The sequence below is a fragment of the Battus philenor genome, unplaced genomic scaffold (genome assembly GCF_028537555.1).
Source record: "Battus philenor isolate CCGP_79_NKW_IND1 unplaced genomic scaffold, ilBatPhil1.0.hap1 SCAF_26, whole genome shotgun sequence".
NCBI classification, from domain to species: Eukaryota; Metazoa; Arthropoda; class Insecta; order Lepidoptera; family Papilionidae; genus Battus; species Battus philenor.
This window is the reverse complement of record NW_027181689.1, coordinates 7,192,237-7,205,268: the sequence shown is the minus strand read 5'-3', so window position 1 is coordinate 7,205,268 and position 13,032 is coordinate 7,192,237. Positions and strand designations below refer to the sequence as shown.

General features: G+C 36.7%; 1 protein-coding gene across 1 annotated transcript in view; it reads right to left on the bottom strand.

Moving 5' to 3' along the window:
- The window catches only part of bt (projectin protein bent), a 122,828-nt gene that overhangs the window by 52,143 nt on the left and 57,653 nt on the right, over positions 1-13,032 (bottom strand). Inside the window, 14 exon segments of the mRNA XM_068768667.1 lie at positions 1,177-1,444; positions 2,345-2,549; positions 3,345-3,453; positions 3,836-3,977; positions 4,536-4,696; positions 5,072-5,339; positions 5,773-6,086; positions 7,174-7,337; positions 7,990-8,128; positions 8,684-8,842; positions 9,419-9,559; positions 10,508-10,789; positions 11,495-11,645; positions 12,225-12,484. Coding sequence (XP_068624768.1) covers positions 1,177-1,444; positions 2,345-2,549; positions 3,345-3,453; positions 3,836-3,977; positions 4,536-4,696; positions 5,072-5,339; positions 5,773-6,086; positions 7,174-7,337; positions 7,990-8,128; positions 8,684-8,842; positions 9,419-9,559; positions 10,508-10,789; positions 11,495-11,645; positions 12,225-12,484 — 2,763 coding nt within the window.

Sequence of the window (13,032 nt, the reverse complement as noted above, 5' to 3'; positions counted from 1 at the left end):
ACATTAGGTTCTTGAAAAAATATCCGCTTATAAGATGGACTTGCTTGTGGTCTTCCGTGGTTAAGCATCTTCCGACGACTTTTAACAAGGTCATCGGAAGACGCTTGTTGCAATTTTAAACAGTATTTTTGGAAATCTATGCTGCCTCTTAGAGCCTATTTTCAGCAGTAAACATCCTATATAGCTGAACGAATGGCGATGATAATTAATTCAATTATTTGTTTACAATTGATAAATATTCTAAATAGCTTAATAATAATAGCTTCTAAACAAACTAGAGCGTCTCCAAAATGTATGTATTAGATTTATTTTCGGTTTACGTAAGTACGATCATATTTCCCAGTTCCGATCGCAACTCAAGTGGCTTCCAATTTGTCACCGCAGGAACGCTCATGTTCTTTCTACTCTCTATAACATCCTATACAATCCCTCTGCTCCTTCTTATCTCCGTAACCTCTTCCACTTCTCCCGGGCCCAGGACAAACCTTGTCGTACGAACGTAAGGACGTCACTGGCCATCCCCACCCATCACTCTGATTTCTTTTCCTATTCCTTCACTGTCCATGCTGCAAGATTATGGAACGCTCTCCCCTACGAAGTACGTGATTGTCCATCATTACCTGTATTTAAAAAGCGAGTCAAAGAGCACTATTTATCGCTAGTTGTCTAGTATATATAATATTTTTAGTTATATATGTTATATATGTATTTATGCTTATATTATGTATATATATTATTTATTATGCTTATTTATGTAAGTATATAATATGTAAGTATACATTTATGTTCATGTTAAGTATGTAATTATGGTCAAAAGTCGTATCTATTGTAAATATTTCAATTTAATTATTGTGCACGTTGTGTCTGCCTTACTTTTTATGAATCTCCTTCCGTAGGCCTACTGGAAGAAATTTCTGGTTAGAAATAAGTAGTGCCTGTTGTGTCAGTTATATTTGTATTGTTACTTTAGTGTTTTTATTGTGTACAATAAACTGTTAAATAAATAAAAATAAATAAAAAATATTCTTCTTTTATTTTATGTATCATGTTATATTTTTCTATTATGTATAATATTATAACAGTGTGTGTTTTTATTACATCGAACCCGTGGTCCCTAGGAATATATAATAATAATTAAATTTTATGAAAAAAATTGTAAATGTTACATTAACTTACCGAATGGATTCTTAGCAATGATAGAGTGTTCTCCTTCCAAGGGTTCGGAGACACCTTCATTGTTGACTGCGGATACTCTGAATTTGTACTCGTGGCCAGGCACCAAGTTCTCCACCTCTGCCTTCGGCTCCTTGGTCTTAAGGGCCGGTACCCAACGACCAGTCTCGGTATCCAGTTTCTCCACCAGGTAGTGGTCGATAGGGGCACCACCGTCGTCCATAGGCGCGTTCCATTTGAGGGTGCAACCTTCTTTGTGTACATCCGATATCTGCAACGATCGATTTATTATATTTATACAAAACTCGCAGCCACCTCTATACTGCCTACTACAAATTATTACTGCATTTCATATATATTTCAAAGATATCATTTTATTTATTCATTGAACATCAAATTTATAAATTAAATTGACGATTATATAAATTTGCAGAGCGTGGACTTTTATACGCGCGAAGTTCAAAGCGAACTGTTGAACGCGCAGTTTATATATTCAGTATATTTTGTGAATTATTAAGCAATTTACATAAAAAGTTGAATAAAATCTGTAGTCGTTCTCAGGTTATGGCGTGCGTTACTAAGGTAAAGAAGGATTCATTTGTAAATGTATTGATAGGCTAGCTGTTTATCGCCCGTTTCCTGAACTTAAAGGATGCCTTCTTGCGGTTGGAATTTCGAGAAATCTGTGCGATAAAGGGAATAATTCAAGCAATTTTTTTTAATATTCAATCAAAATAAAACCATTTCAAGTGTCTAAGCCTTATAGTTCTGGAGATACCGTGATAAATCAATGCAAAGATATGTCTCTTTTATATATCGATAGAGCTAAGAAAGGGACTAAGATATAGCTACTTCCGCTATGCAGCAGTAGTCGTGCACCGCCCGCCACCCCGCTGATAAATGCACGTGCGGTAAACAATGCGAAACACAACGACCACCGTTAATCTACTCTGCACGTGTTTCACCCCTACACGGGGCATCCTCAGGAGATGTTAGACCGACCAGTGTCAAACACCGATTTGGCTGTGCACTTCATTGCACGACTACTGCTGCATAGCAGAAGTAACTACATATTAGTCACTTTCTTAGTTAGGATGGACATATCGATAGAGATAACAAGAGTTTAAAATTTATAAATTAAAATTACCTAATTTAAATAATTTCAAATTACCTTGAGTGGTCCTTCAGGCTTAGCCGGTACATCCAGCACCTTGATCTCAAGGGAAGCTTCGTCTCTGCCGCTGCTATTCTCAGCCTTGAGCACGTAAGTGCCGCTGTGCTTGCGGGATGCAACAACGACGGATAACTTGATGCGGTAGTCCTCCGTGTCTATAGACAGGTCGTCGCGCGGTGACAGACGCTCCTTGTTCTGGAACCTGTAATTTTAAAATTAATTAAAGAAGCCATTACAGTACAGGTAATGTCCGGTGAGTGCCACGCGGATTTATAACGTCTTTACGTTCGACGTTTACCCGTCAGGCAGCGCGCAATACTGGCAAATTAGAATTTACTCGATGAAAATTTCAAAACGTATTAACACCATTGTTTTTATCACAGTGAAGGGGGGGGGGGGATTTAATTTCATTATTACCTACTTTCAACAAAATCCATAGTTTTCTGTAAAACGTTCAATTTTTAACTTTATTATCATATTTTATACCGTCAGTAACCGGTGAATGATGCGGCCTAAATGAAACCGTCAATGTCAGTCACCCGTGACTGACATTGACGGCACTCAACGTGTTAACAATGAACGCTCGAGTAAGGCAGGTACGATCTATAGATGTGTTACTAAAGGTCGCCATAAGAGTATAAGAACGAGGGAGAGAAAATATGTGAAAGAAAAAGTAATAGATTTACTGTTGTCAATCAACCCTCAATTGATCATCACATAATCATTTCAGCCATAGGATATTCACTACTGAATAGGCCTCCCCATATATTCCCGATAAGATGAGTTGGATGCAGCCTGCATACGCGTTTTCCGAAAACCTTAATAAGACTATCTGTTCACCTCGTGCGTGGACATTCATGTTGCGTTTGCCTGTTCGTGATTTCCACTCCAGTCTTAAGGCCCTAAATACATCTGTTCAGTGCGCTATATGGCTAGACCACTGCCACTTCAATTAATTAAAACAGTAAAAATAACAGCATTAAGACCATCTACTTACCAAGTCTTGGTCGGTGCTGGTTCACCGCTGACCTTGACGTCCAGTCTAATCATCTGGCCGGCCTTGATAGTGATGTCGCGCATGTTGGTGCGATCGATCTTAGGAGGTGCTGCAAGTAATAAGTTCTTATTAACACATATGCTTTACGACTGGTGATCCTAGCGCATAATAAATTCTTTTTAGGTTCAAATTTAATCTATTCGGGCCATGTTAAAAACAGAGTATCAATTATTTGTATTTAATGAGATATTTATTCCAAAGTATATAAAATCTGGTTATAAGTACATAGTTTAATTTTTATTAGATTTAAAGACCACGCCGTCTAGTTGAGCAACATGACCACATTACACCTGTCTGTGTTTTGTTTGATAACTTCAATATGTGGCTTGTGGGAAACTTAGATAAGATGTATTATTTCAAATATAAACAATTGATTAGAAAAGGAAAAATAACCAAGTTATAATTATTAAAAAAAATCATGGCGGACTTACCAAATCTGTCCTTGGCCAGTAAGTTATCGGTGGCCTGGGAAGGTTTGCCCGGACCGGCTTTATTGACGGCCTTCACACGGAACTGGTACGTCTTGCCTTCAATCAAATCGGGAACGCGGGCCTCCGTCTTGTTACCGGGGACCTACAAAGAAAATATCTATTTAGTAAATTAAGAGATGGAGACATTTTTTATAACTCCATTGAAATAATATAGTTTTCCTATAAAAATAAGTTTTGATCATTATCATGTTAGCCGATAGACGCCCATTGCAAGGAGCCTTCTCCAAAGATCGGCATGTTAACCTGTCTTGCGCCACCCACATCCAGCTACTTTCCGCTCTACACGAAGTCATTAATACCCCTAGTCAGGATCCTATCCAAGCCAGACTTTAATTTGAGACTGTCAAAATAATCTGGATGATTTTAAAATAAAGACCATTAAAATTATACATGACACGCAAAGGATGTATAGAATAATGTTTATATGTCATGTTTATATATTTCAATGATATAATTATTCAATAAATGTAAAAAATAATAGAAATAGATCAAAATGTTAAAATAGATCAATGTTATTGAACTGATGTATTACAATAGGCAATACAATACAATGTAATAAGTTACAATAAGTACGAGTAGTGAGTATAAAAATACGATCATAAATCAGTAATTTACATAATAAAAAATAAATTCAACTAACCTCCACAGCTTTCACCCACTTGCCGGTGTCACGGTCCTTCTTCTCCACGATGTAAGCGGTGATGGGGGCGCCACCGTCGTTTGCTGGCTTCTCCCACTTGAGATCCACGTGCTGTTTGTCCCAGTCCTTGAATTCAGGCTTTCCGGGTGCGTCCGGTTCACCTAAATGACAAATGAATTACCACTTTATAACATGTTCCATGCCTCAAATTTGAAAGAATATACTATAATTAATGGAATTTTGATACTTTTGAGAAGAACTTTTATTATAAAAACTCGATAGTTACTGATTTATCGTCAACTTTACAATTTTTTTTGTAATAAATCGCCTACTTCTCTCGTGAAAACTGGCATAATACAAATACCTTGGCATGTAATCTTTAATACAATAATATGCTTAATTGATCGATCTTGCCTTAACACAAGCTTTGGATTTTTAGGCTATTCATCTTAGAATTGGGTTCGAAATTTTATTATAGGAGCTGTATCCTCTCAGGATAAAGATATTTTTAAACTAAATTGGTTCTAACCACTTACCGTAAGGATTCTTGGCTGTGGTGGCTGTTTCAGTGACAAGCGGCTCACTCTCACCCTCAGGATTGACTGCTTTCACTCTGAACATGTAATCCTTGCCCTCGTTTAGGCCAGTGACATCTGCCTCTGGGGTCTTGGTGGTACAGACAGGAACCCATCTACCGGTGTCAGTGTCCATTCGTTCCACAACGTAGCTCTCAACTGGCTCGCCACCATCGTCTTCGGGCGGCTCCCATTGCAACTTGCAACCGTCTGCTTTCACGTCCGAAACCTATAAAGTTAAAAATAAATCTATAAGCTTATATCGCTCCTGAATATCAATTTAGCTCGCAGATTCCGGATCAACAGGTCCTGGGACCTATGAAACTGTAACGACCTCCTAAGGCTAACAGCGCTGATAAACCGAAACCACGAATATACGATTATCTTAATTTCTCTATGAGAATTAAAAATTATAAATCCAGCTCGACTGGGCGTCGTTCGAGAATCTATGAGTCATCTAGTCAAATATTAATCAGTTACCTTAGTCGAAGTCTAATAAGAAGTAGAGTTACATCACTGAAACGACAAATATGGAGGGGCTATGCCCGCGATTTCTCCACGAATTCTGATCAAAATCAAGGAGATCCATCTAAGAACAAAAGTAACAGATATTGACCAGTCGATTGTTAACATGAAATTATGATAATAACTAAACAACTCACCTTTAATGGACCTTTAGGTTTAGCAGGTTTGCTGACAACATCGACTTCGATCTCTACTGTATCCGTGCCGGAGTCATTCTTAGCGGTCACCACGTACTTGCCACTGTCCGCTCTGGTCACCTTCATCAGAGCAAAGGAAGTGTGGTAATCCTTGTTCTCGATCTTCAACCTTTCTTCCGTTTTAAGAGATTGTCCATTGAAGGTCCACGTGATGGTGGGTTCTGGTTCGCCTTTGATATCTGCCTCCATCTTGAGAGCCTGTCCAACCTTGATCTTTCGCTTTTGAAGATATTTACGATCGATGTGTGGCGCCACTGAAAATATAAATTATATTTAGTACGACAGCAAGTTTTTTTTAAAATCCCTATTACAAATGACGTTCTCGTTATAAAATAGAGGTAAGTCTATGGTATACATAATAATTCTACTGTAAAGATTATAAATATCTTGTTCTATTATAAATCTCTTAGCGGTTTAATCCGGAAATACGAGTTAACTTTGAATGTTTATACATAAATATCCATCCTTATTTCCTTAGGTCAAACAACTTTAGGATGATTTTGCAGATTTCATTCATCTTTTTTTATAAACATTTTGTAACATTTAAAGAAGATTTACGTAAAAATAAAAAACAGAAAATTGTACAGCAACTTGAAGTTTTAGAGAGTATAATAAAATAATTTTAGTATTTAATAATTTTGCTTTAAACTTCACGAGCTAGACACGATATGAAATTCGCACGATTGACAGATCGGTATGAACTTTGCGCATGTAAGAGTTCACTATGAAATTCGCACGTTAGTTATATTACTATAACGTGTTTTAAAAGCTACACCGACAAGTAAATTATGGAATATAAAATTTATTTATTTCTTAGTGCCCTTGTTCAAAAGTAAATATGAAAAATGGTAAAAATCATCCAGTTTAAATTTGCCACAATCTCGATTTATATTTAAGTTTAGTAAGTAGTTTTGATCGACTTATTTTACGTTACAATAATGATTCATTGCTGAGATAGGGATACGTTTCTTCGTCATCTAGTTTTTAATATAATTAAATTCATAGCCTGACACTAGCTATGATATTTTTGAACAAGGATCTTAATGACTTGAATAAAGAAAGAACGCGATGCCGGAACGTTATCTGATAGTTCTTAAATTTTGGACTTCTCTACACATATGGCTCTGGATGAGAATCCCCTTCGTGGCCCTTTAACTAGCGTATGCATGAAGGAACAACACAGTTCCGAGTTAGCCAATCAGTGCTCGCGAATACTTGTGACAGTGAGAGGCAGTTGTGCAAAAGAGAGAGCCGACACGCCACTGTCATCCCGGCAAACCATTGCGATATTCGGATTTTACAAGTTTATGAAAGAGAATATATAAATACAGAAAAACTAACAGAATCTCGGCTTAGCGATGACGGAGCGGCTGGGTTCAGACGGTTCGCCGGGGCCGGCCTTGTTCACTGCGATCACGCGGAACTCGTACTCGTGACCTTCCTCCACATCCGTCACGCGGCCAGTGGGACGCTCGCCGCTTGTCTTGAGGCAGTCTTGCCAGGACCTATTAAAAATAATTACATTTTAATATAAAATGAATCAGATATAGGAAGATCCGTAGACCAAGACAAGTAACCAATACGGCCTAGGAGATTGGTAAGTTGAAGTGACAGTGGACAGGCCACGCGTACAATGAATATATCAATACCATCATTTTAGCCGTAATACGTCCACAGCTGGCCATAGTCAAATAGACACCGTGGGCTACTAGTTCCGCGGTCTATGATGCGCTATTTGGTCTGCCCGCTATCACTAAATACATATACATAAATAATACTCGTTACTATATAATAAATCAATTTTTTTTGCATTCATAATCCTTTTATATTAATGTAGTATTTCAGGAATATTTCGTTTTACTTAGAAATAATCATTAAATTGTAAACTTGATGACCATAACAGTTTGGACATTTGAATTAAAACATAAAATTATATAATATACACAGAAAATAGATAGAGAGAAAGAGAGAGAGAGAAAGCTATACAACCAAGTAGGTTCATTGCGAACACAGAATTATACACATCATCACTGTTACCAACGAATCCAATAAATTTTGAGAATACAACAAACAAAACTTTTGCACTATTTCCAGAGATTAAAGAGAAAAAGACAAAGAATGAAAAAGAGTTATACGTTTGTTCATATGCAGTATTACCTTCCGCCCTTCTCTCGCTTCTGCACGATGTAGCCGGTGATGGGCGCTCCACCGTCGTCTTTTGGCGGCGACCACTCCAAGTCGACAAAGTCCTTGTCCCAGTTGCGGGGCTCCGGACGACCAGGTTTACCCGGCTCGTCTGAGAAAGATAAAATATTTTTGTACGTCTTAAATATTGTTGATTTAAGTGTATGTGCGATCACTTATTGAAACTAGAACTTTGACATAAAATCAGTATGAGCTTCGCTATAGTAGAATTCTTCAATTTAAAAGTATGAGGATTCCAAAGGCGCCTTGGTAAACGATTCCAAACGAGCCTAAAACAAACTCGAACGAAGTTTTTTTTGTGAGTTCTTTCACAATATCTTTCGTACTTTAGCAGAGCAATTCATTTCGTAGTTTAATTATATTGGAAAAGTACATCAAGAAAATGTAGCGTAAATATGTAACATATACAAAATAATCAGAAACTTCACAGTTGATTTCACTTTAGGTGGACAGACCTGGTCGGTAAACGCGGGTTGCAGGCCTTCAACAGGTCTCATTAGAAATCTATGAGTGATGCCTATGTTTAGCAGTGGTCTTAGGGCTGAAATGACATTGCTGAAAATATTTCCTTTCTTATTTAACCTATCTGGTCCTATAAATAAAATACAAGTTACATATTTAAAAGTGTATATATGAATTAACTTACCGTATGGATTTTTAGCTATAATCGGTTTCTCCGTCTCCAGTTCCTCGGACTCGCCTTCTTTGTTGACGGCCTTCACGCGGAACTTGTACGGTTTACCCTCTTGTAGTCCTGTCACGTTGGCCTTGCAGTCTTTGGCGGTTCCACAAGGTAGCCATTGACCTGTACAGTCAACATCCAATAGTTATAGATACAAAGAGTATTTATATATTTCTAAATTAATTTTCCAACTGGATGGTACCATGTTGAGGAAATGGTTGCTGATTCAAAAGTAAAAAGTACCACTATTTTTACAAAGAAAAAAAATACAATTTTCAACACTTTTTATACAAAACATCTTAGTAAATAAATACATAATAGAATAATAATATACACGTCTAAAATGTTTATTTTACTATTATAATATTAAAATTATTTTTAACAAACAAATATAATTAAAAAAAGGGGAAGAAAAAGTGAAAAAGAGAATTATTTAATAAATTCTGTAGCTATTTTGTAAATGTGGCGATCGGGACATTTTTCTTGTGTAGATGGCGGTAGTTTACAAAACGTTGTGCAATGTTCACTGAAGCGAGGACCTTCAGTAACGAAGATGACGACAAACAAGATATCATTAAATTATTTAGTGCATTGAAATTGTACTAATTATTTTCTTATCTATTTGAAAAGTATTATTTTAAGTACATTCTGAAATAATACATAACGCTTTTGAAAGAAGGTAGGTTTTTCATTGCGTACCAGTAAGAGGATCCAATTTCTCGATTTCGTAGTACTCGATGGGTGCTCCGCCGTCGTCCTCTGGTTTGTCCCATGTCAGAGTGCAGCTGTTCTTTGTCACGTCGGACACTTCCAGTGGACCCTTTGGCTTGGACGGCTTGCCTAAAATAATTATTATATCGAGTTTTATTTACTGCTAACTCTCTATTATTCGGAACAATAATAAATTAACACAATATATTAACGCTAGAATAATGTGAATATAACAAACAAATCGTTTGTATTAATAGTAAATCTATATAGGTAACTAATTAATTGGAATAATACCGGTCGGGTCACCTTTTTTTTTAATGAAATTAAAAGGTTTATTATGTTCTTTTTATAATATTTATCAGATCTCATGAGACTACCTGAGTGACTTAATAAATAAGAAGGTATTTTCAAAACATAGTGTTCATTGTTATACATTTTGATGTATAACAATGAACACTATGTTTTGAAAGTATGCATTGTTATTTCTAATTTCTTCTGCGTAAGTAAATAATATTGATTAAGATTTTCTAACAGAGAAGATAATTTTGCATGTGAAAAACATTGAAATAAAAATTCATACTTTAAACACTCAACGGCTTCTCTCTACTACTACTGTGATATACTTGCCGACATAACAAATGCAAACAGCACTAGAAATCGACCCTTAAGAACCTTTCACGAAGTATCAGGAAACGTAAAAAAAAAATTGGTAAAGTTATTCGAAAACATGGCGTGGCCAAGTGAAATTGAGATTCATTTTCATGTATTCACCACTAGCAACAGTGTAACCATTAAAAAAAATATTTACTCAACTGAAGGCATACAGATTCATTCATTTGTTGTTCTAGATCAACTTTGCTTGTATATATAGTTGAGTTATTAAATGAGCTTCGTGAAATAGCAGTGGACTGAAGTAGCTCAGGTTAAAACTCTCTACAGTATCTACGCTAGATTTCCCTTGGGGACCTCAAACCAGGCTTAGATCTTTAAGACTGATGGTCCATGAAGTAACTGGATGCAAGTGCCCCGCAGGAAAAACCACAGTTCGATTAAAATTACCACAATAATAACACTCACCAAGTATAGTAATCTCAACTTCAGCTTCATCCTCGCCTACTTCGTTCTTTGCCTTGATCACGTATTTGCCAGTATTAACCCTCTTGCTCTTTGTCATCAGGAACTTGGTATTGTAATCCACGTTAATGATCTCCAAGTTGGGTCCATTCTTCAACTCTTCACCCTTAAAGTGCCAGGTGACAGTCGCGGGTGGTTCACCGAACACCTTCACGTCCAAAGAGACTGGTAAGCCAGCCTTAACAGTTATCGGGTTCAGGTTGGTTCGGTCGATGCGTGGTTTTACTGTAAACAATAGTATATTTTTAGAATAATGATAATACATATACGAAGGTAACCGATATAGTCCAGCGGATTGGAAAGATAAAGTGGCAGAAGCAGGCCGCATCACCAACAGAAGCACTGGGGCGTTAAGATTCTAAAGTCCACGGATCAGAGACGCGCAGCATGGGTTGTCTCCACCTATTAACTGGACAGATCCCCTTGTCAAGGAAGAGGCTAGATATAGGCCGCTTTAAATTAGTCCTATTGGAAATCTTAAGAGGAGGCCTATGTCCTGTCCTATATCGAGTATTTGAAATTTTTTGCACTCGGTACGTCAAATGGTGTTTTAACTTTTAATGAACTTAATTTTGTAATTTTTAATGATTTTTTTTTCATTTTAACTAATTTATAGCTCTGTCTGGCGAATACAGGAAAAATTACCAAGTTGTTTAGGTAAGAGTACAGTAGGTTTCACTGCACTGTACTCTAAAGGCAACAATAGGCACTGTAGTATTAAAGAGTTTGGCATATTACGAAAGACCACATACATACATATATATATATATATTTAATGTCGTTAATTCTCCTTTATTAATACGCGGTTTCAACCGAAAGGTGCTTTAGATGGCGCGAGGAAATCTAACTACTAGCGCCATCTATCGATGCCATCAAAGCTACTTCATTCTCATTATTTATTTTTGAGCTCGAATATTATTGGATACTTACAGAAGCGCGGTTTAGCCGTGTGCCAGTTAGTGTTCTCAGACGGTTCCGACTGTCCAGCCTTGTTAAGAGCGCGTACTCTAAACTGATACTGGTTGCCTTCCTCCAGCTTCGGCACCGTGCCTTGGCAGATGTTGCCGTGGATTTCGGCAGCCTGAAATTTTGATATACTTAAATAAATATTAATGGATCACTACTTTACATGTTTATTTTAAGATCTACCTGCAATTGTTCTACTTTAGTTTTATAAAAAATAACAATAATATAAGTTATTAATTATAATTGTAACAACTTTGAAAGACAACAGATTACTATTAATTTTGTTATCTCAATGCAAAGAAATTTCGCAAAAACCAGCTAAAAAGTTTTTCAAATTTTTTGGCCTTATTCTCGCGTGAAATCGATAGGCTATGATCATCATCTTTTTAGCCGTGAAATGTCCACTGCTAAACATCCTAGATGACCTTAATAAGGCAGTCTTTCCACCTTGTAGGTGGACGTTACATGCTGCTCTAGTCAATACTTTAAACAATTATACATGAAGTATTCCTGCACAATTAAGTTTCATTTTTAAAATAATAAAGCACTTAGCTGGGTGCAACTAATAATATTATGTTATTACTTAGGTTAGGTTCTTTTTATGGAAGCTCTTGGATTTCAAGAGGAACATTACGGCATTACAAATAATTTCGTCTGATTGTATAAACTAGGTATTAAAGGAATATTACTATACCTTTACAAACTCGCCACGATCTCTATCCATGACTTCGATAATGTAGCCAGTGATAGGTGCGCCGTTGTCCCTGATGGGCGGCTCCCACTTGAGCTTGGCGGACTTTTCATCCCAGTCCACGATGTCCGGCAGTCCCGGAGGCGCGGGTACGTCGTACGGGTTCTTGGCTAATATACCATGGTCCGTTTCCAAAGGTTCTGATTCGCCCTCTTCGTTTAGTGCCTTCACTCTGAATTGGTACGTATGTCCCGGCTCTAAGCCTATATACAAAAGGATTATTTGTTATACATTTTATCAAATAAATTTCTAAATTTATACTTGTATCGCAAAATCTAAAGAGGAGGTAATTTTTTATTTGTAATACTCAATACATTTTTAAATATTGTGACAATGATATATAAAAGTCTTTTTATTCCACCAAAGGCTACTCGAAGGCATAAAGGGGCATGTAACATAACATGAAAATGTTGACTTTATTACGTCTCAGCACATAACTTTAAGAGTGAAACTCATTTTATTTACTGCTGGAACGTATTAAAAAGGCATTACGGCCATAACTAGGTTTAGCAAATATAAGTTGTAAACTTGGAAAGTAATCCCAAATTGAAATTTACGGTGTCCTTTTTTTAGACGATAATTAAGGGAAATCGACGTCAACATTAGCAATGTCCGCAAAAGACATCGTACATATGACGTGTGAGATCCAATAGCAGTTTATTACATCCTTGACGGCGGGTAGTATATCATATGATATCATTTGTGATTGTCATACCACATTTAATTTATTATGTCTTTATTCTACTGGTTT